At 39.5% G+C, this 23793-nt stretch overlaps 7 protein-coding genes across 11 annotated transcripts; 4 read left to right on the plus strand and 3 right to left on the minus strand.

Annotated features, from left to right (window-relative positions):
* Positions 1 to 354: 354 nt before the first annotated feature.
* Positions 355 to 6823, plus strand: LOC106334586 (protein BREAST CANCER SUSCEPTIBILITY 2 homolog B). 5 transcript variants are annotated; one of them, XM_013772889.1, is made up of 22 exons: positions 357 to 481; positions 601 to 869; positions 941 to 1051; positions 1284 to 1415; positions 1583 to 2464; positions 2558 to 2682; positions 2774 to 2928; positions 3099 to 3221; positions 3298 to 3483; positions 3559 to 3640; positions 3746 to 3796; positions 3883 to 3964; positions 4078 to 4189; positions 4276 to 4347; positions 4656 to 4854; positions 4933 to 5115; positions 5366 to 5508; positions 5586 to 5648; positions 5750 to 5960; positions 6044 to 6217; positions 6394 to 6465; positions 6698 to 6823. In XM_013772889.1, exons 2-21 carry the CDS (start codon positions 725 to 727, stop codon positions 6454 to 6456), a joined length of 3294 nt encoding a protein of 1097 aa, XP_013628343.1. In that variant the 5' UTR covers positions 357 to 481; positions 601 to 724; the 3' UTR covers positions 6457 to 6465; positions 6698 to 6823. The 5 variants fall into 5 exon arrangements, with proteins under 5 accessions (XP_013628345.1, XP_013628343.1, XP_013628341.1 ...); XM_013772887.1 differs by having other exon boundaries at positions 6394 to 6452; XM_013772890.1 differs by having other exon boundaries at positions 1664 to 2464; positions 6394 to 6452.
* Positions 6583 to 8663, minus strand: LOC106334588 (protein trichome birefringence-like 35). Its single transcript, XM_013772892.1, has 5 exons — positions 8281 to 8663; positions 7696 to 8168; positions 7417 to 7613; positions 7182 to 7334; positions 6583 to 7091 (listed from the first exon to the last, which is right to left on the minus strand). The coding sequence occupies exons 1-5, from the start codon at positions 8492 to 8494 to the stop codon at positions 6761 to 6763; spliced, it is 1368 nt and encodes a 455-aa protein (XP_013628346.1). The 5' UTR covers positions 8495 to 8663; the 3' UTR covers positions 6583 to 6760.
* Positions 8664 to 9431: 768 nt separating this feature from the next.
* LOC106333512 (uncharacterized protein At5g01610) lies at positions 9432 to 10806 on the minus strand. The gene is made up of 3 exons (XM_013771949.1): positions 10453 to 10806; positions 10057 to 10111; positions 9432 to 9930 (listed from the first exon to the last, which is right to left on the minus strand). Exons 1-3 carry the CDS (start codon positions 10537 to 10539, stop codon positions 9560 to 9562), a joined length of 513 nt encoding a protein of 170 aa, XP_013627403.1. The 5' UTR covers positions 10540 to 10806; the 3' UTR covers positions 9432 to 9559.
* Positions 10807 to 12890: 2084 nt separating this feature from the next.
* On the plus strand, positions 12891 to 14642 carry LOC106334800 (ferritin-1, chloroplastic). Its single transcript, XM_013773172.1, has 8 exons — positions 12891 to 13306; positions 13405 to 13488; positions 13567 to 13627; positions 13722 to 13809; positions 13922 to 13983; positions 14064 to 14129; positions 14215 to 14278; positions 14395 to 14642. Exons 1-8 carry the CDS (start codon positions 13002 to 13004, stop codon positions 14427 to 14429), a joined length of 765 nt encoding a protein of 254 aa, XP_013628626.1. The 5' UTR covers positions 12891 to 13001; the 3' UTR covers positions 14430 to 14642.
* A 1147-nt stretch (positions 14643 to 15789) lies between these two features.
* LOC106334799 (protein TIC 56, chloroplastic) lies at positions 15790 to 17959 on the minus strand. The gene is made up of 5 exons (XM_013773171.1): positions 17208 to 17959; positions 16862 to 17059; positions 16501 to 16783; positions 16263 to 16425; positions 15790 to 16169 (listed from the first exon to the last, which is right to left on the minus strand). The coding sequence occupies exons 1-5, from the start codon at positions 17878 to 17880 to the stop codon at positions 15948 to 15950; spliced, it is 1539 nt and encodes a 512-aa protein (XP_013628625.1). The 5' UTR covers positions 17881 to 17959; the 3' UTR covers positions 15790 to 15947.
* Positions 17960 to 18216: 257 nt separating this feature from the next.
* On the plus strand, positions 18217 to 19503 carry LOC106333366 (GILT-like protein F37H8.5). Its single transcript, XM_013771821.1, has 5 exons — positions 18217 to 18526; positions 18610 to 18675; positions 18800 to 18937; positions 19008 to 19100; positions 19188 to 19503. The coding sequence occupies exons 1-5, from the start codon at positions 18290 to 18292 to the stop codon at positions 19347 to 19349; spliced, it is 696 nt and encodes a 231-aa protein (XP_013627275.1). The 5' UTR covers positions 18217 to 18289; the 3' UTR covers positions 19350 to 19503.
* A 673-nt stretch (positions 19504 to 20176) lies between these two features.
* LOC106329587 (lectin-domain containing receptor kinase VI.4-like) lies at positions 20177 to 22667 on the plus strand. The gene has a single exon (XM_013768282.1). The coding sequence runs from the start codon at positions 20610 to 20612 to the stop codon at positions 22665 to 22667; it is 2058 nt and encodes a 685-aa protein (XP_013623736.1). The 5' UTR covers positions 20177 to 20609.
* The last annotated feature ends 1126 nt before the right edge of the window (positions 22668 to 23793 follow it).

Genomic DNA, 23793 nt, shown 5'->3' on the forward strand with positions numbered 1-23793 from the left:
AAAGCGTAACAATGTGATCGATCGATGGGTATATGTCCAAAAACGCATCGATCGATCACTAGTTCGTCGGAATTTCCTCGGAATATTCCGACGGATTGATGTTTCCTCGAAATTCCGTCGGTATATTCCGAGGAAATTCTGATGAAACCCAAATTTTCGAGGATTTCATTTTCCGTCGGAATGTCCGTCAGAATACCGATGTTTTCTTGTAGTGATTGTTGCATTGTCATTTCTTCATTCAGCATATCTTTTAAAAAAAAAAAATTAAAAGCCAAGTCACCAAATAATAGTAACCCCTTCCACATAGCACTCGTGCTGTTTTGATCTCCCTAATACGCCGTGCATTTCATTTGTTCAAACTTGGAACGTTACGTCGTTTGATTACAAAAGCGCTGCGTAGTAATAGTGGGCCAAACAATGACATAATTGGTCTAGTACGACAATCTCTGATAAACCCGTTTCGGTAGAATAAAGCCCAAAGGTAAAATTACGCGTCTCATATTCTCGGCCCATAAGCTTTTTTTACTCTTTTTTCGCGCCGTTCCGAAATCTTTTGATTTTTGATTTTGGGAGACATTAAAAAAAAAAAGAATTCCGCAGTCCTTTCTGCAGGATGATCCGATCCATAGAGAGGATAATACCCGATTCAAGCGCCCATAGTTAATTAGCTCTTCGGCAGGCTGAATCAGTCGAAAAGAGGATTCGAAAGGCCATCACTGAAGAAATGTCGACGTGGAGTTTATTACCCGATTCAAGCGGCAATTGTTTCCGGTGGGAAGTCGCAGGCCGGATTCTCCAGTCGGACTCGGAAGATTCTGCTATTGAATCCACAGCTCCTCTACCTTCTATGAACGATCTCTTGCTCCAAGGTATTGGTTAATTGTTGTGAATTGGTTTTGTCATGTGTGATAGCAGCTGAGATTAATTTGTTTTGATGAAGGATGGTCGAAGCTTAAACAAGGGGATGGAGCGCTGTTCAGGACTGGAATGGGGAATTCTGTAGCTCTCAAAGCCAAATCTGTTTTAGAAGATGAACATCATCATCATCCAGGTACCTCAGCATATTCTTTGATTCGCTAGGCTAGTCAACCCTTTTAAGATCATCTTCTCTTTACTAGCCTGCATCTCTTGTTCGTTTCATTTCTTTGGGGTGATTTGTTTTTGATAATTTCGATTTGTTAAAGAGATGTTTATAGAGGATTACGGATTATATTTATGTCTTTCCTCCTTTTAAGCTTCAGATTTGCCAACCCATTACTGACATGGGTTTTGAAAATTGTTAGATGGAGGCTCCAATCTCCAATCAGATTCAGCTGCAACTTTGCCTATGTTCAGGACCGCCTCAGGGCGTTCTGTCCCATTGAAAGACTCCTCCATTGCCAAAGCTATTTCTATTCTTGGCCCCCCTCACTCAGGTTTCCATTCAACTTCTACCTTATTTCTTTGTGGTTATTTTTGCACATTTTCTTGAGTTCGTTTGTTATCAGCTGGTAGTGTATATACTTTGTTTAAGGAATGACTATTAGAAATCACTGTTTTCCCTACAGTTGATATGTTACTAAGCTTCTATTTGTTTGTGTAGATAACGTTCCTCTCAGGGAGAGTGGGTTTGGTGATCCCAACTCTTTTTTCCAGACACCTTCTAACAAGATGGTTATTGTAGATGACTTTACTGGATTTAACCACGTGAAACGGTCCAATCAGAAACGTGGCTGCTCTGAGTTAAAAACTCATGCTACAGGGGTTCTGCATCATTCAGAAACTCCAGGCCAGTACGAGGGCCATGTATTTCAGAAGATATCAGAAAGTTTATATCCATCTGCAGTGGTGCCGCCAACAATGTTTCAGACTGCTGGTGGAAAAACGTTGTCTGTATCAGTTCAGGCATTGAAACGTGCCAGAAACCTTCTCGGAGACCCTGACTCAGTGACTCTCTTTGATGATGTACCAGCAGTTGATCAGTTTTCTACACCACAGAAAGTTCAAAGGTTAGGTGATCTTCCTATAAACAATAGAAACGCCAACACTGGTTATAATGCTTTTGAAGGAAAGACAAGCAACAAGCATACGGCAACTAGTTTTGTATCTCCTCTTCGGTCATCTTCAAAGCAATTTAGATCAGTCAAATTGGAGGATCTAGCTTCAGGGGGTAATTTGATCAAGAAATTTGATGCGGCTGTTGATGACACAGACCGTGCTCTGAATACTACTAAACTTGCTACACATGGAGTATCAAATAACAGGCCTATGGCAGTGAATAATGCCAAGGCAAACGGTTTCATTCCAATAGCTAAACAATCTGGCCAGCCACTTGTTGATATAACAAATCGCAGTGCAAACAATAAACAAGACAGTACCCAAAAGAAAAGACTGGGAAAGACAATCTTCGTTTCTCCTTTTAAAAAGCCAAGGAATTCCTCCTTCAAAACTCCTTTAAAGAAAAATGCTCAGCATGCTTTAAGTGGTAAAAGTTTCGGGAAACTTCATATCATGTTTATTTTTTTGTGTACTTTATTTGCTTGGCTCTTATGATTTATTGTGTCTTGTCTATGATCAGGTTTGTCTATCGTATCTTCTGATACACTTAATTCCAAAAAGGTGCTTTCTACAAGATATCCAGAAAGGTCTCCAAGAGTATATATCAAGGATTATTTTCGAATGCATCCAACAGTTACGACTAAGGTATAAATCTTTTATCCCTGTCACGTTATCTTGAGTTATATATACCTTTTTGTTTTTCGACCATTCAAACTATATTGCGGGCTGGTTTTAGATGAACTATGTGCCAGACCATGTCAGAAGAATCAAATCAAGCAATGCAGATAAATATGTATTCCGTGATGAGTCTTCCTCAAATATGGTTGGAGCTGAAACTTTTTTCCAAATGTTGGCTGAGTCTGGTGCTTCCCTACGACAAGCATCTAGAAAGTAATTTATCCGTCCCTTGAAATCTTTATAGTTTCCCGTCATATTGCTATATTATATCAGAGATGTTTTGTGAACGTTCTACAGTGTCTCGCATGTGATATTTCATTTTTTAGATAGACAGTAGCAATAATTTCTACACCTATTAATCTGTCACTATATATGTGCACTAGGTGGGTCATTAATCACTACAGATGGATCGTCTGGAAACTTGCATGCTACGAGACATGCTACCCAGTCATATGTAGAGGAAATTTTCTGACTATCACCAATGTTTTCGAAGAACTGAAATACAGGTTTCTCAATCGTTCAACACAGCTCGTTGTCTTTTGAGCTCATGCGAAATCTAACATGGTTAATCTACCTACATAGATATGAGCGAGAGGTCAATCATGGTCACTGCTCTGCAATCAAGAGGATTCTGAGTGGTGACGCTCCAGCTTCTTCAATGATGGTGCTCTACATATCAGCTATTAATCCAAAGACGGATAATGATTCTCAGAAAGCACTTGGTTCTGGTAGTGGCAGCAATGTGAAAGTAGAGCTCAGTGATGGGTGGTATGAAATTGCTATTGTTGTTTGGATACCAGTTTTCTTGTCTCATTTCCTCATGATTTTTTTTTTAAATCACAGGTACTCCATGAATGCTGCCCTGGATGTCAACCTGACAAAGCAGCTGAATGCTGGAAAATTGTTTGTTGGACAGAAGCTTCGAGTAAGTTATTTTCCTGCAAGGTTTATGTATGTAGTTTGGCAATACACATTTTTTTGTTAGATCACTGACTTACAGCATGCGAACGTTCTTATTTCCTATCTGAAGATCCTTGGGGCAGGACTTTCTGGTTGGGCTACACCAACATCACCTCTTGAGGTTTTTAGACTTTTAGAATTTTTAGTTTAGCTTCTGAAACTTTAGCATGTTGGTTGCTTCATGATTTCATCCAACCGAACTTTCAGGCAGTGATTTCAAATACGATTTGTTTGCTGTTGAATATTAATGGGACGTACAGAGCTCACTGGGCGGACCGACTAGGATTCTGTAAGTAGCTTTGTGATGTAGACCTCACTACGTCCTCTAAGCTACTTCTTTGTAGTGACTGTGCTTTCGTATTGTTTTCTTTATATTGACTGTCTTATATTCTCTTCTTCAAGGTAAAGAAGTTGGTGCTCCTCTGGCCTTCAACTGTATCAAGGGCAATGGGGGTCCAGTGCCTAAAACGTTAGCTGGAATCACACGAATATACCCTATCCTGTACAAGGAAAGGTCAATATAAATGTGTACCTTTTAATGCAATGCAACTTGGTCCCTTGTATACTTCTGGTAAAAACTTATTTGCTCGGCATATTCAGGTTAGGTGAAAGGAAGTCAATTATTCGATCAGAGAGAATGGAAAGTAGAATGACTGAGCTGCATAACCAGAGGCAAGTTTCCATTTAAACTTTATTGGGCAGTTATTTAACAATTTTGGCACATGCATCTCTTGTATAAGGAGTGTCATGAGTAACCCACAAAAGCTAGAAAGTTCTTTACATACAAAATTTTAGGTTCGAAGTGGCATTTTTTAAGGACATATAAACAATATTTGTATATAATAGAAAATCCTCTGAGCTTCTGAATACGGATAGATTAACCTATTACTCTAATCAATTGGCTTTGTTGCTTAACCAACACGAGCTTAATATTTCAGTTCCTCTCATCTCTACCTGTTTATTTTTTCTGTTCGCTGTAGGCGCTCAGCTCTTATTGAGGGTCTTATGTGTGAGTACGAGAGAGGAGGAAATGGTGTCCACAGCCAGAACGACACTGACAGTGAGGAAGGAGCCAAGGTCTTTAAGCTGTTAGAGACTGCTTCTGAACCTGAACTCCTAATGGCAGAAATGAGTCTGGAGCAGTTGACATCTTTCACTACATATAAATCAAAATTCGAGGTAGAATATTTTTTCGTCTTTTCTTACTAGATCGTTAAAGCGCCAAATTAATTAACAGTTTTAGTTTCTAAACCACAGGCAGCCAAACAAATACAGATGGAAAAATCAGTGGCACAAGCTCTGGAAGAAGCTGGCTTAAGTGAAAGGGATGTCACCCCATTCATGAGGATTAGGCTTGTTGGACTGACGAGTTTAAGTTATGAAGGAGTACACAATCCAAAAGAAGGCATAGTAACCATCTGGAATCCAACGGAGAGACAGGTACATTGAAATGCGTATAGCTGAAAAATTCATGCACGTGCTATAAGTTTACGCACATATGAGCGTTTAGATATAAGGTTGAGTTCCAATCATAAGCTTGTCAGAGTTGCTGTGGACCTTGTATGGACTGAAAGTTCATATCAGAAAACCGTGACCATCAATGAATAAACGAGTATCATCCATTAGGTTGAGCAATTTTTGTACTTGAGATTTCTTTTCTTGTTTTCATTTTCTACTACTATTGTGACAGAGAACCGAGTTGACAGAGGGGAAAATATACATAATGAAAGGGCTAGTACCGACGGTATCAGATTCGGAAACACTTTACTTACATGCCAGAGGGTCTAGCTCAAGATGGGAGCCTTTGTCTCCAAAAGCTTCTTCAAGTTTTCAGTAAGTTGTTATTGTGGTCTTTCTTTTGTAGGCATACCTGAATCTATCTCTCATTTTGTATCTCGCTGTTGCTTCAGGCCCTTTTTCAACCCCCGTAAACCCATTTCTTTGTCAAATTTTGGTGGAATTCCTCTTTCAAGGTTAATCTCATTCCAAGCTTCTCTTTTTTTGTACACTCTTTACCAGACTCTCACTTTGCTAATCTATATGTACACTAACAACATATCTGATAACTATTCAGTGAATTTGATATCGCTGCGTACGTTGTATATGTTGGAAATGTATACACGGATGTTGAGCAAAAGAAGCAGTGGGTGTTTGTGACAGATGGATCCACTCAACGCTCACGTTCAGGGGAAATCTCAAACAGTCTTCTTGCTATAAGCTTCAGTACCCCATCCATGGATGACTTGCCCACTCCCCACATCAGCCATAGTCTTGTCGGATCCGTGGTATTGGTCAAATTAAAAATCTGCTCACTAAGAGACAGAGAGAGATAATGTTTTTAGGTGTTTTGTCTTATATGGTTTGGCAGGTAGGATTTTGCAACCTAATAAAAAGGGCAAAGGATGCGAAAAACAATATGTGGGTTGGAGAGGCAACAGAGAACTCAGTGTATTCCATAAACGCAGAAGCTGCTTACTCCTCTCACCTCAAAACCAGCAGTTCCCATATCCAAACATGGGCTAAGCTCTCTTCTTTCAACTCGGTTCGTTCTCTTCATTGACCTCTTATCTAATATTATTTATCTTCTTTTTTGGCTCGGCAATTGTTTTTTTCTGCCAGGTTTTGGTTGGTTCACAAATGTTTTGGTATTTTCAGATTACTTGGTCTACTGGCTTTTCTTCTCTAACTGTTTTTGTTTTGCTTTAATTAAATTGTCAGGTAATCCATAAACTTAGGCAGATAGTTCTATTTGTAATCGGTGCTTCAACATGCTCAAGGTGAATTATTAATGTATCTCTTCCTTCTCTTCACAAATTTCTTGTTCATAAGTCTAAAAGTTGTCAAACGCTGCTGCTTCCTTATTTTGTTCATTAGTAACCCATCTTTGCTTAGTGTTACCTGTCCAAATAATCACGGAAATTTGACCTGGTTTTTGCATTATATTTTCAAAACACAATGTATACTCTGAAGCTTGAGTGCTACAATTACATAATCCTGAATCGAAAGATTGTGTGTGCTGTAGAAAAGGAAAACATATCATTTAGACAAAAATAAACTAGCTCGCAAGGGGAGGAATTTGTAATGATCACAAAAAATGGAAAAGCAATTGATTCCAGACATCAGGAACACCAGGTACACACCAATGAATGCAATCTGAATAAGACGCCGGATTTTTCAACCTGTCATCGTTTAGAGGTTCCCAGAATTTCCGGTACACTGAGGGATGACCGTCTTTACGATACTCAGACAACTGTGTGATGTTGATAACTGAGACCTTTGGTCCTAATCCCCTCAACACTCTCTCCACCATCCTCATTGTCGGAATATCCGACCCACTACCCCAGTAAGTCTCTTCCTGTATCGGCTTCTTCTCCCCGTAGCAGTTTCCCTCGCTTCCCGGGTTCCACTCTCGGCTCCTGTGGTGATCCGTTAACAACAAACAGAGTGAGTAAAATTTTGATTTGTTAAGAGAAGATAATGAGAGATAAATATTTTGATTGCTATACCATTGATGTGTAGGAGACATTGTAACGAAGAAGACCCGCTTTGTGTTTGGATCGACATTGTTGGAAACCCAATGAGCCCACGCATTCATAGCCATTTCCATTCCCTCCGCGCCATTCACCTCCTCGCATGATCCTTTTTCTTCGCTGCTCCATCTTTAGTTCGAATATACGCATGTGAGTGAATTCACAGATGAAGAAGAAAATGATGTCTACATACATATTATACACTACTTACTGGATCTTGACAGGACCTTGCCTCCACCACAAGTATGTGTTGAAGATTAAGATATCAGCATGTTGCCACTTTGATGCATGTTTGAGAACTGAATCTGGTCGGATGATCCGTTCATCCAGCCTGTGATTGACCGGGTCATCAGAGTTGGATTCGACGAGCAATGGAGCCCACAGGAATTCCACCGTGGCATTGTAATCCTGCAGAGTTGATCATCAGTCACACCAAAAACCGGGGGATAGTTTTGAAGTGTTTTATTATAAAAAGTAGTTGTTGTATTACCTCAGCCCTGAAGATGGTGAGGTGAGCGTTAGGAGACATGGATTGCTTGTCACGCGGGATAACAGACTGTAAGAGACAGACCATAGAAATCCATTGGCCTCTGTTTAAGGAGTCTCCAACAAACATCAATCTCTTTCCCCTCAGCATCTCCCACATCTCGGTCACATTCCACCTTTTCAAGTTGCAGGGGGGATGAGGTTGCCACCTCCAGTGTTGATAATCCAAATCAGGCCTGCCATGCTTCTGACAAGCAAGCTGGTCAGACATGTAGGGACACTCAGATTCCTTGTGTAGTGGGTAGGAGGAAGAAGAATTATCAAAGACCCATTTCCCAGAGAAGACATCACAAATCTCCTCCTTTGCAGCAGCAGCAACAAAGTCAGATCCTTGACCACTCATATGGTCACCCCATCCGATTTTCTTGCCACTGTACTCATTCGTCGAGTTGCATCGGCTGAATCTATCCAAAACCTCTGCCATAGTGTTTTTTTTTTTTCCAATTCGTAAGTTGATACCGATTAAACACAGAATGAATTAGAAAGTATAATTAGTAGGAATCAGTTCAAAAAAGAAGCAGAAGAGTACCGAGATTATTCCGAGGAGGAAGATTGGGATGGACGAAAGAAGTAAAGGTGGAAGCTTCTCGGAGATCTTGCTCGCGATTAGTGCTGTGGTGGAGGTGGATCTGCTGGATGCTACGCTCGTTGTAGAGAACCATAAAGGTGACGGCGAGTGCGAGCATGAAGAGTAGACCAGCTAGTGGAAGCCGGCTCTTCTTCCTGCTCCATCTCTGCGACATCTCACAGCCTAAAACTAGATGAAGAAGAAAGAACAAGTCTTCTTCCTTCCTTGTGTGGAGCTATTTTTATTTATTTAAAATTCCTAAAATTGGGTCCAGTTTCACGTTCTCGTCACAACTCACTCGGGTGGTATCTTTTGTATTCAATCCCTCCTCCTCCTCCACCGACCTCTCTCTCTCTCTTCTTTGATTTGAGCTCATTTATTTATAACACTGTTCATATTTTATTTGGAGGAATCAGTTGCTTTTGGTAAACGCGCATCAACTGCGAGTGAGTTTATCAACATTAATATCTAGTGGTAGTATTTACCAATGTCCCTTTTTTTTTTGGGGTAGTAATTCAACTATATGTCTTATCATAGTAAATTCTCTTTCTTGAGTGAAATTCCTGACCATCAGCATTAGTGAACCCCATGGAAGGGGTTCACAAAGCATTTTTTATTATTATTTTTTTTCTGTTTAATTTTTGTTTTAAAAAAAAAAAAAAAATTATTAATAGGACCAATCGCGGGCCGCCACGTGTCGTGGGGCCCACGCTACAGTGACGATCCGGGTTCACTGGAGTGAACTCCCAAGAGACAGGTTCACTGATTTTTATTATTTTAATATTTTTTTTTTTTCGAAAACCGTGTGAACTCCCCTTGGAGTTCACCAATGCGGATGCCCTTAACTCATCTATTTAAGACTCTTTGGTAATCTACCTTATATATGCTTTCTTTTCATTTTTGGGTCGGGTTTTACTCTATATGATCTTTGTAATAGTCTAATTCTAATGGGATATGTTTCCAGCTACAAAGAATACTTACAGTTTCTATCCAAACCTCCTTATATGATCATTGAGCACATAAATCATAACTACTAGTATACCTTTTTGGGGTTTTCACAATGTACAGTCATGAAATTTGTTTTATACAACAAAACCAAGAATATTCTTTTTCAATTTGATTCATACAACACAAGTTAATTCTTTCAAATCATAACACCATCAGGCAAACCCATAAAAAGCTAGAAACTTCATAATTGAATTGATAACAGATGAGAATATATACTCTCAGCAGGATGGAGTTAGAATTTATCAACTCGAACGCCATCTCTAAGAACCTCATAAGCATCTCGGTTTCTGCTCTTCTTCATCCCCGCAGTGAAATACACCTTTGATGAGTCCGCAGAGATGCTTGTGACTTTGACCCATATCATCACTTTTGTCTTCATCCCTTCCACCTCACTTAGCTTCCCTTTCTCCAGATATCCCGTTACTGTTGTGGTGAATTTGAGGACGGATGAGTCCTTGTAGCCAACTTCGCAGACTGATGGGATCAGCACCGTCAGTTTCTTTGTCTGCTCATCGAACTCGTAGTTTGTAGCATCGCGTGGGAAGATGCCCACAGGCAAATCATATTCTTTCAGCAACTCAGGCAACGGCTTCTGCATTGTTCCTGGTGAGTTAATTAAGAAGAGATGAATCCAGTACGTGTTATTTATTTCTCTACCTTATTTTTGTTGTGATATTATGTGGTGGATCATATTATGGAATAATTGTCAAAGACTCAAGACAAGATTACCTTTGAATTTGTTGACCAACCATTTTGCTCCTCCTTCGATGCTCGTTGATATCGACTAGATCGACAAAAACAAACAAAACAAAAAACAAGAATTTCAAAGGAATTACACATATGAGCACGGCAACGAGAATCATCGTTAAGATAAGAAAAAACATTGTAGAAAAAAGAAAGAGAAACACACAAATGCATGGCCTCAACATTGTTCAACTGCATGCATGATACCAGAGCTACGATATATTTTCATATGAAGAGATCATTGCTGCATGCATAATATGGAAATTCATAGAATCCAAAAGATGATTTATCAAGACACCGCACACAAGCAGCAAAAAAACCTTGGACCCTCTAATTCTAAAGGGGAGGGGGGAGATAAGACGTAAATATATGAAAACGTACGTTGATATCGTCACCAACAGAGTCAAATTGTTTGTTCGCCTTCTGACCTAACCAGTAGGATCCAACCTTGTTGAACATCTGATCCATTGCAAACACAGATTCTTTTTTTTTCAGAGATCAAAAGAGGGAAGCAGTGAGACTTCTTTTTCTTAACAGAAGAGACGACCAAAGAAGAAGAAGCTCTTTATCTTCTCTTTTCTTGTCTCTTCTATAGGGGGAATGAAGGAAGGAACATGGTTGTGTACCACTCCGTCTCGCCTTCGCCTCGTTGGCTTTGCTTTTTTTTATTGTTCTGTAAACTATTCCAGCAAGCCAATTGATATATGACACGTAGTAAATGAGCAGAACCCACCTGTACGTGACTTTTATCGAAACAGCAAGTACGAAGAGTAAATACATCATCCGATCCAGATTGTCATTGAATTAGTGTGTGCGTCTCTATAAATTTTGCATTATATCTTCTTCCATTTCCCCTATTACCATTGCTCCCATTTACTTTTATTTTGAATCCCTTCCAAGACAGAGTAACATCCAAACAATATATATATATATATATATATATATATATCATATCTTTTTGATCAAACAATATATATATATAGGGAAATACTTATGACTTTGTTGGTGTATAAAATGACAACTTAAGATTGATCTTCTCAATAGTTGTCGTGTGTTAATTAAATTGTTAGTATTTTCTACAGAAACTTCAGCTTTTTTATATATATTAATGTGGAAAATATCAAAGTTCCAACATTTTAGAGCCTACCTTTCTCTTTGCGAGTGACAGAGTCAGGAACCGATCAAAATCTGTGGAAATATCAAAGCCAAGAATATAAAACCTTTTGTTCAAAAAAAAAAAAAGAATATAAAACCAAACCTAACTCTTATCTTTTTAGACCTTTACTTAAACTTTTCCTCTGGCTAGCCCAACATCGAAGCTTAACAAATCTGATATTATTAAATTCACTAAAAAAGAAAAAAGGAGAAATTTTGGTTTTTGTCGAAGGCATGACTAGTGAGGTCCACGTTGTACTTATACCAACGTGTAATTGTCTCAGATAAAGACAGGAAACTATATGGGACTTCTAAATTTCACACACGCTTTGGTTCAGATTGTTTCTTACTCGCTTCTCTTATATGACGTACGAAGTAAAAGGGTGGGGGGTTTTGTTACCGCTTTCTCGATAATAATATAAAGACCACATAATGGTGTAAATGGCTTTGGAACATTCTACCTCAATGACTCATGGCTCTAGTAATTTCAGATATAATTTTAAATATATTTTTAAAATATATAATCTATTAGCCGAGAAGATAAATACTTCAATCTCTACCCCATTTCCTACGAGTAGATATGCATCATAGAATGAATGTTACACGTTTGACGTCGTTGTACACGTTATCATACTTTTCTTTATTTTGGTCAACACAATTGTATTTGATATTTATCTACGACTCCAAATAGATGAACTAGAATTTATTTACACGCATTATATACATAGGCCTCACACTTATTATCCAAGATTCGAATTCGATCCGAGATTCGCTCTAGATCCGTTCCAAAATAAGATATCTGGAGTGTCCGGATCCGAATCCGGATAGTAAAATCTTGGATCCGTCCAAACCGAATCCGGATATCTTAATTTTTAGATCCGGATATCCGGATCTAGATCCGTATTTTTAAAACACATTAAATTTTTAAATTTCATTAATATTAATATTTTATATATTAATATTTATACATATAAATTAATTTTATAATATTATGTTTAGTTCTTACAATATTATAGACATATATATATTGTATAAATATTTAATTGATGTGTTATTTTTAAAAATGTAGTATTTTTTTTCAAAAACAACATTTTTTTAATTATTTTTACGGATATCCGCGGATAATAGAATATAAAAACCGATATCTGAAAACCATGAATCTAGATATTAAATCCACTTCGGATCCGGGTACCCTAAATTTCTTGGATATACGGATCCGTCCCAAGTCTTATACATACACATTTATCTGATTTATGAGATATATTATTCTTTTTTTTTTTGATCAAATGAGATATATTATTCTAACTAAATTTTGATGGATTATTGGTTGGATTATTGATTATTAAAATTAGAAAAATGAAAGGGTGGAGAAAATTATAGGGGAGAGAGCGAGTAGGAAATGGAAAAGTGGCAACGCGAGAGTGGGGGAGACGAAATGGTAAAAAGAAAAAAGATTCGGAGGGACAAAAGAGAAAGCAGACAAACTTTAATCTGATAAGAGAGATGCTAACGTGGAATCGAATATCCTCACGTTCACACTATCCCATTGGATGATGCACGAGGCCGCCACACGCCCCTACATCTGGTCTTATCTACGCCCTCCACGTGGATCATGATCCAACGGTGACCACACGCCATTTCCCTCTTATTTAAACCCCACTTCTCCTCCTCTCTTATCATCATCATCATCAACAAACAATCAACAGCAGCAGCAATAAACCTAAACACCTTTCCCCTTCCAATAGAAAAGAAAACTCTCTCTCTCTCTCTCTCTGATGGCATCCAAGGCACTCTCTTCTTTCACGGCTAAGCCCGCTGTGTCACTGCTCCCCCATGGCGTCTCCTCCTCTGCCTCTCCGTCTGTTATGTCTCTGAGCTTCTCAAGGCACACTGGCGGCAGAGGAGTGGTGGCTGCGTCCTCAACGGTAGACACAAACAATATGCCGATGACAGGAGTGGTGTTCCAGCCGTTCGAGGAGGTGAAGAAAGCCGATCTGGCCATTCCAATCACATCTAATGCCTCCCTCGCTCGCCAGAGGTATGCCGACTCTAGCGAGGCTGCCATTAACGAGCAAATCAAGTAAGCATCCATCCAATAAAAAAAAAAAAAGCTCTCTTAAAATGAATATGTTACGATAAGATTTAGATATTAACAGAGGTTTGTTGATTTTTGGACAGTGTGGAATACAACGTGTCGTATGTGTACCATTCAATGTACGCCTACTTCGACAGAGACAACGTTGCTCTCAAGGGTCTTGCCAAGTAACTTTTTCTTACTACTGCTTTCAATCTTAATCTAACTAAAGCAAAAAATTAATAATATGATAAAACTTGGTTCAGATTTTTCAAGGAATCAAGTGATGAAGAAAGAGAGCACGCTGAGAAGTTTATGGAGTACCAGGTTTCCCTCTCTTTATTTTTTTCTTCTTCTTCTAGATGTTGAAAAGAATAGTGATTGATGTTAATATATATATATGGTTTATGTATGTGTATAGAACAAAAGAGGAGGAAGAGTGACACTCCACCCTATCGTCTCCCCTATCTCTGATTTTGAACATGCTGAAAAAGGAGATGCCTTATATGGTATATTTTTTTTTTATTTATACAAAAAAAAAAAAAAACACTTTCGTTCTTGATTAATAAGTGTATACACAGATCTTCAAATGGTCTTATACTAATCTATATTATTTTTCAGCAATGGAGTTGGCCCTGTCTCTGGAGAAACTTACCAACGAGAAGCTTCTAAACCTTCACAGAGTATGTTCCCAAAACTTATCCATCTAAACTCAATCAAATAAGGCAGTCACTAATTTTAAAATAATAAAAAAAAAAAACAGGTGGCATCAGAGAACAATGACCCACAGTTAGCTGATTTTGTTGAGAGTGAGTTTCTTGGAGAGCAGGTGTGTTTTTCTTTTGTTTGTTTTATTAACTAGCGACTTGAAACTAGTACCCACTTTTAAAAAACATATTTTTCTCTCCCCTTAGATTGAAGCAATCAAGAAGATCTCAGACTTCATCACCCAGCTAAGGATGGTTGGCAAAGGACACGGTACGCTGTTTGATCTAAACCTCCCCTGTATTCAGTTTGAGTTTCACTAGGACTAGAATTTTTATCAGTTTTTTTTTAGAAAAGCTTATTATTAAATTTGTATGTGTCTTTTGCAGGAGTTTGGCATTTCGACCAGATGCTTTTGAACTAGACTGGAAGTTCACTTTATGCTCTGCGGAGATTAAAAGAGAAGAAACAGAAGAAGATTCTGTAAAAGTTGCTAGAGTGAAAGTTATTATTGGAGCAAAAATAAGATTGTAGTAGTAATAGTAGTAAGCTTTTGTGTGTTAAGATGATGGGTTTTTTTTTTTGTAATAATTTCCTAAGTTTAATCTATGAAGGTGTTTTTTGTTTCATATTTTCATGTTCTGACTATATATATGAACAAACGGAGACTTGAGTCTGATTAATAGGAAGAGAAACACTCTAACTAAACGCAATGCTGCAATTCAAAAGGTGAAAGAAGAGTTAAAAAAAAAAAGAATAAGGAACCTGTGGATGAAGAAGACCTGGTCACTCAGTGAGATAACTGAAAAAAACAAACAAAGAAGAGTTAAAAAGAAAAGATATATGAATTGAGACTTTTAACATAAGTGTGATACAAAGTTGCTAATATTTCCAAACAGTATGCTTGATCCAGAGCTAGTATCTGATGCCCTAACTTAAATTCTATCTTGAACACTAGACTAGACAGTCTTCTCTTATATATATATATGTGTTAAGAACAAAGAAAATGACCTCTCTGTTTCCACAAAAGTTTGGATTATGGAGTCCATGAAAAGTAGCATGAGGTATGAAAACAACACACTAAGCTATCAGTGGAGAGATTATTAAATAAGATTCTTCAGACCACGAAGAAGGCATTATAAAGGGAAAGAGTAGGAATCAGAATATATATATATATATATATAATGGCGAATCAAGTTGAGTGAGCTTTTTGGGGTGCTTTCGTCATCCAAAGCCGAAGAAGAAAGTTCATATCATATAGGGGAACAAATGATTCTATCTGGAATGGATCCTATGACAAAGAACCGTTATCACAGACTCACAGTAGAAGTAGTGCTCCACAATCAAAAGCAGAAGGGAACTCTGTACAAATAAAATAATCCCCAAGAAAAATGCAAAGAGGACTTACCTATGGTTTCACCCATAAATCATGGAAAAAAAATGAAAATATACTAATCATTCTAGTAGTCCATCATAACAGTATCTTGTAGATGCATCCACGATTCCTTTTTTCTTAATCCCCTAAAGTTATCCAAGTCTCGGAAATTCAAATAAAAAGGAAACTCAGACTGTGTGATAAGAATTGATCGCCTTCTCCGACCACTGAGGAGGTTTCTCTCTTGATGATATCCAAAGGTGGGCCCCACTACCCTTCTAATAATAATTGGGCCTCCCAATTTGGAAACCCATTATTAGTTCTTATGGGCTCTGCGTGAATCAAAATACACTCTTATAACATATATCATCAACTTCTTCTTCTATTTAGAGGAATTGAAATAAAAGACTGAATGATGAACTGGTGTGTTGGTTCCTTTTTCTCAGATAAACTCTCTCAATGTCAAACAGAACAAGTACCAGAAACTAAACTCCCCACACACACCAATGCCAAAGCATAAAAAAACAACAACATGATGTTTTCTTGTCCTCCTCACCTTTGCTTTAGTCATTTATCCCCATCCTCCTCCTCTTCATCCTCATCGCTATGGCCAGAATGATTCTTCAAGTCCCTTTCTCTCAGCTCCTGCTCCCTCCGCTTCATCCTCCTAGCAACCCTACTCTCATAATCTTTCTGTACTTTTTCCATTATTGTGTTGAATCCTGGTAGTGTCTTCTCCAGCTTCTCCGCCACTCGCACACTCAGGTTGTAGTATATCCTAAACAATCTCTGCAAAATAATAATAATAAAAAAATATATTTTTCTCACTAAGATACATACAAATTGCCGAAAACCACAAGAGATGATGAGAAGAAAACTTACCCTGACATTCCTGTTCCATTCTCTGATGTAAGGAGGACCCGTTGTGTAGGTACCAAGTGGCTTACGGTACCACTCTCCCCCATAGCTAATCTGATCCATTGCTTGCTCTACGCTTATCACTTCCCATGGCCTCAACCCTGGTATTACTTTCGCCAACTCTTGCCTAACAGTCAAGAGAGTGTCATGCAACTCAAATCCAAATTACGACGTTTTTTTGTGGAATGAATCAAAAAATTACCTAAGCTGTTTTGGGATGAACTTGTTGGGCATGTGATCAGATTCGAGGACGGTTGTTAGTTCAGAGCCACTGGCCCATAGAAAGAGAGCATGGCTGGGAGTTCTGAGTCCAGGCCAAACACCATCGTTAGCTTCCATAACAGCCATGTCGCGTTTCTTGCTCTCGATAGCTTCTTTCTGAAGCTGCTTGTATGTTTTGGGCTCTCTTCCCTTTAGAGGAACCCATGGCGGTATTCCCTTTTGGAGTTTGTGTAGGAAAGCTGTTGCCGCTGCACCAAGCCTCACTGACAAAATACACATTCAACAAAATTCAATAGAAAAACTTTCGTGTCTGATGTCTCAAAACGATCGCATATACAGACCTTCCCAAGTGGCAATAGCAGGTTCCAAACCGTAAACCATGTGAATAGGGGCCCACTCATCCATGTCCTCGCCCCAAATGAAAGTATCTCTGTCAATGATTCCAGCTCCATAAGCCGTCTTAAGGGTAATAAGCTCACATGGGCCTCTCGAACGGCCAAGTCGGTCCTTGTACCACCAACCACCCGTCTTCATTATGACTAAACACAGAGACGACAGCAAAGAAAAGCGCTTATAATATCACAGGCATAAAAGGAAAAAAGAAAACCACTTTCATCATATTCCAGCAATTCAACAACACTATCCTAACTCATAATTTACACAGAAGAAAGTGAAGCAGGGAGTTACAGTCATAGTAGCGCTTCTCGAGGCGTTTGTAACCAATAGCCTGAGCGACGTCAATGGGTCGACCCGGCGGGTAAGGCCTCTGGCGGAATCCCCAGAGGCCGAAGAGGAACTGCTTCATGAAATCCCAAAACTTATCATCACTCTCTTCCTTGGTCTTTATGGCCTTCCTCGGCATCGGCCTCCCGTCGAGCCCCGGCACGTGAGGCACCGCTCTCCACAAGTCCCTGTCTTCTCTCCGATACGGAGTGTCGTTCTCCTCCAGCTCCATCTTGTTCATGTCGTCCGCAATCTCCTCCGCGCGCGCCATGAACTGGACGACGGGGCTCGCTCGGAACCTCTCCCACCATTTCTCCTCGGCCTCGACCTCCTCTGTGCTGGGGTTCTCCTTCTTCTCGAAGAGAGGGTCCTCGTTGAGAATCTTATCCACTTCGGCAGCGTGCCTGTAGTCGGGTCTGTTCTCGCACTCCCACAGGAACTGCTCCGCCATTTTCTTATACATCCCTGCCTCCTCCGTCTCTTCTGGCTCTGGCTTCTTCTTTAAGAACCTTGGAAGCCCAATCGATGCGAACTTCTGCGACTTGGGGAAGAAGGATTCAGCGAAGTTGATTGATGGAACTGGGTTCGGTGGTTTCTCGAACCAGCTCTGAAATGGATTGAAGTTCATCGACGACATTCGAGGGAGAGAGAGAGAGAGAGAAGAATCAAAATAAGGGTTTAGGAGGAGGAGCCCCCTTTTTTATCCGATGAGTATAAATAAATAAAGCTCAGGTGGAGATTTGGATTTGGATTAGATGTAGAAGATGAACAAGTGACAAAAACTATCACGCCGTTTTCAAATTTTATTGAATAACTACTTGCCGTTTTACAACCAAGCCAAACAGCGGCACAATAAACGTTATAACGTCAAAACGCCCAAAGCTTACAAGATTGGATGATGCCTTGTCTTGTACTACAATTACATCAACGAATCTTTAGACAAACAGCCTTTTTGCTTTGCTTGTTTATTGCGCGACTCAACGAATAAACCCAAACAGAGTCAATCAAACACCTCTTCTTCTGCTTCTTTGACATGTTTCCACCAAATGGCATCATATGTCAGGTTCTCCACCACAATCTTTTTCTGCTTCTTCTTATCTCTCTCTTCAAGTCAGAAAGTCACCTTGAGTCTCTACTACGAAGCTCTATGCCCCTTTTGTGCAGATTTCATCGTTAACCACTTGCCTCAGATCTTCCAAAACGGCTTAATCTCATCCATTGATCTCCACCTCGTTCCATGGGGTAACACCCTTTTCCAACCAGATGGCACCATTCTCTGCCAGGTCTTTTCGATCTTGTCTTGCATTGTATTATTAGTATATAAGGTTAGGATGCAGCATTTGATTAATGCTCTCTGTTTTTCTAGCACGGGGAAGCTGAATGTGCGCTCAATGCTATTCATGCCTGTGCAATTAACGCATACCCTGATGTTGTAAGTCTCTCTTAAACATTTATGAAACCTTTTCGGGTTTTATGCAGTAAGGTTACCGTAGAGTCTCCATATAAAAAGGCTTGTCTGTTAATCATCGTTGGTCATGCACAATTCTCTATTGCAGATGAAGCATGTTGGATACATCTACTGTACCGAACGACTGGTCTTGGAAAACAAGCTCGAACAATGGGCTGATTGTTTCGAATTGGTTGGTTTGAGCAGAGCAGCCCTTGATTGCTACATCAATGGGTACGGACACCAGGTAAATTCCTCTTCACAGCATCAGAGAGAACAGGAAAAATTTAAACAAATATGACATTTTATGTTCACAGCTTGAACTGAAGTATGCTGAAGAAACCTCAGAGCTTAATCCAGCACATACTTTTGTGCCATGGGTGGTTGTGAACAACCAACCACTTCAAGAGGTTAGTCTTTAAGTTGATAACTTTCAAGATCAAAGGAGAAACAATGTTTTTTTTTAAAAAACTTTGTGATGGGTCTTTGGTGAACAGAACTATCAGAACTTTGTAATGTATGTATGCAATGCTTATGGGAGCAACCAGGTGCCAGAAGCGTGCATGAACCTCAACCATTCATTGGAGACTCTAAGCACGGTTAATAGTTCAGTAGAGAAGCTAAGTTATAGTCACCAAGTTTGCTATGCCAATCAATAACATTTTGAATCCAAAAACCCATAGAATCTCTATCTAGGACAATGAAATGTTTGTGAGATCTTCTTACCCTTCACAAATCTGCTCCACTAAAATTTTCTTCTACAACATGTAACTGATGATTTTCAAAAATAATATACAGTGCACTCTTCTTGAACATCCAAGAGTGTGCCAACCAAACACATAGAAATCCTGTCCTATCATCCACAAACATTGATCAACTTGTCTCCCCACCCCCCACCACCTCATGAAATCGCCATTTCGAATGATGGCCCATCTCTGACCATGCACAATGAAAAAATACCCAACACCTGATGATCTGCGGACGATATAGGACAAAATCTCTCTCACAGAAATTCTAGAGCAGACGGTTCAAAATGTAGCTAGTCCCTCACTCAACCCACTGGACTTATTATTAACTCATGAATAAACCGAAAGTCGCACCCAAATTTAATGGAGCCCGACATTTATCATATCTGGGCATCCTCTCTCTCACGTGACGGCGTGACGTGATCTTCTTGGCTTCAAATAGACAGATACCACAATGTTTTGTAAGAAAGCAAAGGCCCTAGCTACGGCTACTTTTACAAAGTCAAACTTCACAACGACTTTTGCTTACCCGTCTGACTCAACAACGAAAAACTCGGAAGATCTCACCAAATGCTTATTCAATTATTATACATACTATTAACAATTACATGTGGGTAATATAAGAGGCTCAATTGATATTTGTATAACTAATGTCTACGCATGTGTAATATAAGAGGACAACTGTACAAGATTACAGTCGTATTACTACTACTATGAACTCGGGAATCATTTAATCCCCCTGATCTTTATTATAGTTCAAGTCACATAATGTCAAAGTCCAAATGACTTCTTTTTCCCTCAAAACAAATTAAAACTAAGGAGATTCAAAGTAAAACTTGGACTTTTTCAAAGTCAGCCCTATAATTGGACTTTAGAAATTACAAACTAATTTCCCAAGCATCCTAAAACGATTTCTCATATAATCAAATCTTATAAAAAAACCACTGAACGTTTGGAAGTTATTGTCAGTCTCTTTTCTTTTCCTTTTTTCTTTTTTTTTTTCATCTTCATCAAAGTCATCATTGAATCTGTAAGAGAATGGTACCAACTCTCTTGTATCCTTATTAGAAGCATCTTTTGTTGTCATCTTCGATTTCCAAAGCCCACATTATCTTCCCTTTTCCCACCAAAACTCATACTCAATCTTTTTGGTCAGCACTCTCTTGATCATTTATGGGCAAAGCAAGATCCATGGTCTCACTTTTCTTCCTTGTGATCTTCCTTGTTCGAGCTCAGAGATCAACGGCAGAGTCGACTACAGAGTTCATTTTCCAAGGTTTTAAAGGAAACCAATCAGATATTCAATTACAAGGAGATTCAACAATCACGCCCAACGGACTATTGAGGCTTACCGATCGAAACTCAAACCTTGCAGGTACAGCTTTCTACCACAAACCGGTGAGATTGGTGGACAGTAATTCGTCGGTTCGGTCCTTTAGCACTTCTTTCGTGTTTGTCATCATACCTTCAAGCTCAGTCAACGGAGGTTTCGGCTTCACCTTCACACTATCTCCAACCCCAAACAGGACAGATGCGGAATCTGCACAGTACTTGGGGCTTCTCAATGAAAGAAACGATGGTGATCCGAGCAATCACGTTTTTGCAGTGGAGTTCGACACGGTACAGGGATTCAAAGACGACACAAACCGAATAGGCAACCACATCGGTCTAAATTTCAACAGTCTCTCCTCAGAAGTCCAAGAACCTGTGGCTTACTTCAACAAAGATGGCAAGAAAGAAGATTTCCAACTTGCGAGCGGCGAGCCAATCCAAGTCTTTTTGGATTACGACGGACCAACCAAAACACTAAATCTAACTGTTTACCCAACGAGACTGGGAGCTAAGCCCAGAACTCCTATGATCTCACAACATGTCCCTAAACTGTTACAAGTAGTGCAAGAAGAAATGTTCGTAGGATTCACGGCAGCCACGGGGAGGGATCAATCGAGTGCACATTACGTGATGGGGTGGAGCTTCTCAAGCGGCGGAGACCGTCCTGTTGCAGCTACGTTGAATCCCTCGGAGCTTCCTCCTTCGCCTCCAAATAGGGCGAAGAAGAGAGGTTACAGCGGGAAGGTCATCGCCCTGATCGTAGCTTTAACGACTGTTATATTGATCATGTTCCTCTTATCTGTAATCTTCATGTTATACAAAAGGCGATTGCAACAAGAGGAGATCCTCGAGGATTGGGAAGTCGATCATCCTCACAGGTTTCGATACAAAGATCTCTACGCGGCTACGGATGGATTCAAAGAGAACAGGATCGTAGGAAGCGGAGGATTCGGAACTGTTTACAGAGGAAGCAGCATCAAAATCAAATCTTCTTCTTCTTCCGATCAAATCGCCGTGAAGAAGATAACTCCGAATAGCATGCAAGGTGTTCGAGAGTTTGTGGCAGAGATAGAGAGTTTAGGGCGTTTAAGGCATAAGAATCTGGTCAACCTCCAAGGATGGTGCAAACACGGAAACGATCTCTTGTTGGTTTACGATTACATCCCCAACGGATGCTTGGACTCGCTGCTCTACAGCAAACCCAGACGAAGCGGCGCCGTTTTGTCGTGGAACGCGCGTTTTCAGATTGCCAAAGGAGTCGCGGCTGGGCTGCTGTATCTCCACGAAGAATGGGAAAAGATTGTGATTCACAGAGACGTCAAACCCAGCAACGTTCTCATCGACGAGGACATGAACCCTAGACTTGGAGATTTCGGGCTCGCCAGGCTTCACGAGCGAGGATCGCTGCAGCACACCACCGTAGTCGTCGGCACGATTGGGTATATGGCGCCTGAGCTCACACGCAACGGAAACTCCTCGTCGGCTTCCGACGTTTTCGCTTTCGGCGTTTTGCTGTTAGAGATCGTCTCCGGGAGAAAACCGACGGATTCTGGTAGCTTCTTCTTGGGAGATTGGGTCATGGAGCTACAAGTGAGCGGTGAGATCCTCGGTGCGGTCGATCCCAGACTCGGATCTGGTTTCGACGAAGAGGAGGCAAGGCTTGCTCTCGCCGTCGGTTTGCTCTGTTGCCACCCCAAAATGGGATATCGCCCGACTATGGGAATGGTGCACAAGTATCTGAACAGAGACGAGGATGTACCTGAGGTTGAGGAGTATTCAGATTCTTCAAGAAGAAGCCGTTTAAGGTCCAAATACGGAGGAGACGTTTCGTCGTTTGATAGGGTTTCGAGCTCATCTCTCACCAGAATTTCCTCAACTTCGTTTATCAGTGCTAGATAGTAAACTCTTTTTTTTTTTTCTTTGGTCAAGATAGTAACTCATTTTAACTCTTTTTCTTTTCGTCACTTCTTCACCGTTTCATTAAACTTTTTTTTTTGTGTGCACTGTTTCATTAAACTAATTGAAGTTTTATCATCTTAGCAATATGTCTGTTATACATCAGATTATCTTTGTCGAACAATTGTAATATATTAGTTATTGTTATGAAAGTCATACATTCCAACGCCGAAAATGTTGAAATAATTAAAGATGTGGGTCTCACTGTCATTATTTGCACAGTAATTTTTCTTCTATAAATACGGAGTTTTTGATCATTTGTAAATATATGATTACACATCTTTCACTCTTTCATTCTCTCTGATAATAATCTTTCTATCAGTATTAAAAGTTCTACGAGTATAAACTTTTGCCTTTATTTAAATTCCTGCGATACAAATAAATTCAAGTTCTTTTTATAACACGTTATCAGCACGATCACTCTGCGATTCGGTAAAATTTATTTGTATCATTTATACCCTGTTATAATGGTCGGTATACCGCCTCTACTATTATTTATATTATGTTATAATGGCCGGAATACCGCCTATATTATTTACTAATAATTTAATTTATTAATGGTCGGCCGAGCCGCCTTATATTCTGTTTATTATTTATTGGTCGGCTGAGCCGCCTTATATTCTGTTTATTATTTATTGGTCGGCTGAGCCGCCTTATATTCTGTTTATTATTTATTGGTCGGCTGAGCCGCCTTATATTCTGTTTATTATTTATTGGTCGGCTGAGCCGCCTTATATTCTGTTTATTATTTATTGGTCGGCTGAGCCGCCTTATATTCTGTTTATTATTTATTGGTCGGCTGAGCCGCCTTATATTCTGTTTATTATTTATTGGTCGGCTGAGCCGCCTTATATTCTGTTTATTATTTATTGGTCGGCTGAGCCGCCTTATATTCTGTTTATTATTAATTGGTCGGCCGAGCCGCCGTATAATTTATTTATTACTCTGCATTGATCGGCTGAGCCGTCGCATGATTTGTTGTCATAACATAAATATTTCATTGCCATAATTTTTACTTTTATGAAATTTTATAGATTTGATTGACCGTTTAATACGATATTTTCAGACT

The sequence above is a fragment of the Brassica oleracea genome, chromosome C3 (genome assembly GCF_000695525.1).
Source record: "Brassica oleracea var. oleracea cultivar TO1000 chromosome C3, BOL, whole genome shotgun sequence".
Taxonomy (NCBI): Eukaryota; Viridiplantae; Streptophyta; class Magnoliopsida; order Brassicales; family Brassicaceae; genus Brassica; species Brassica oleracea.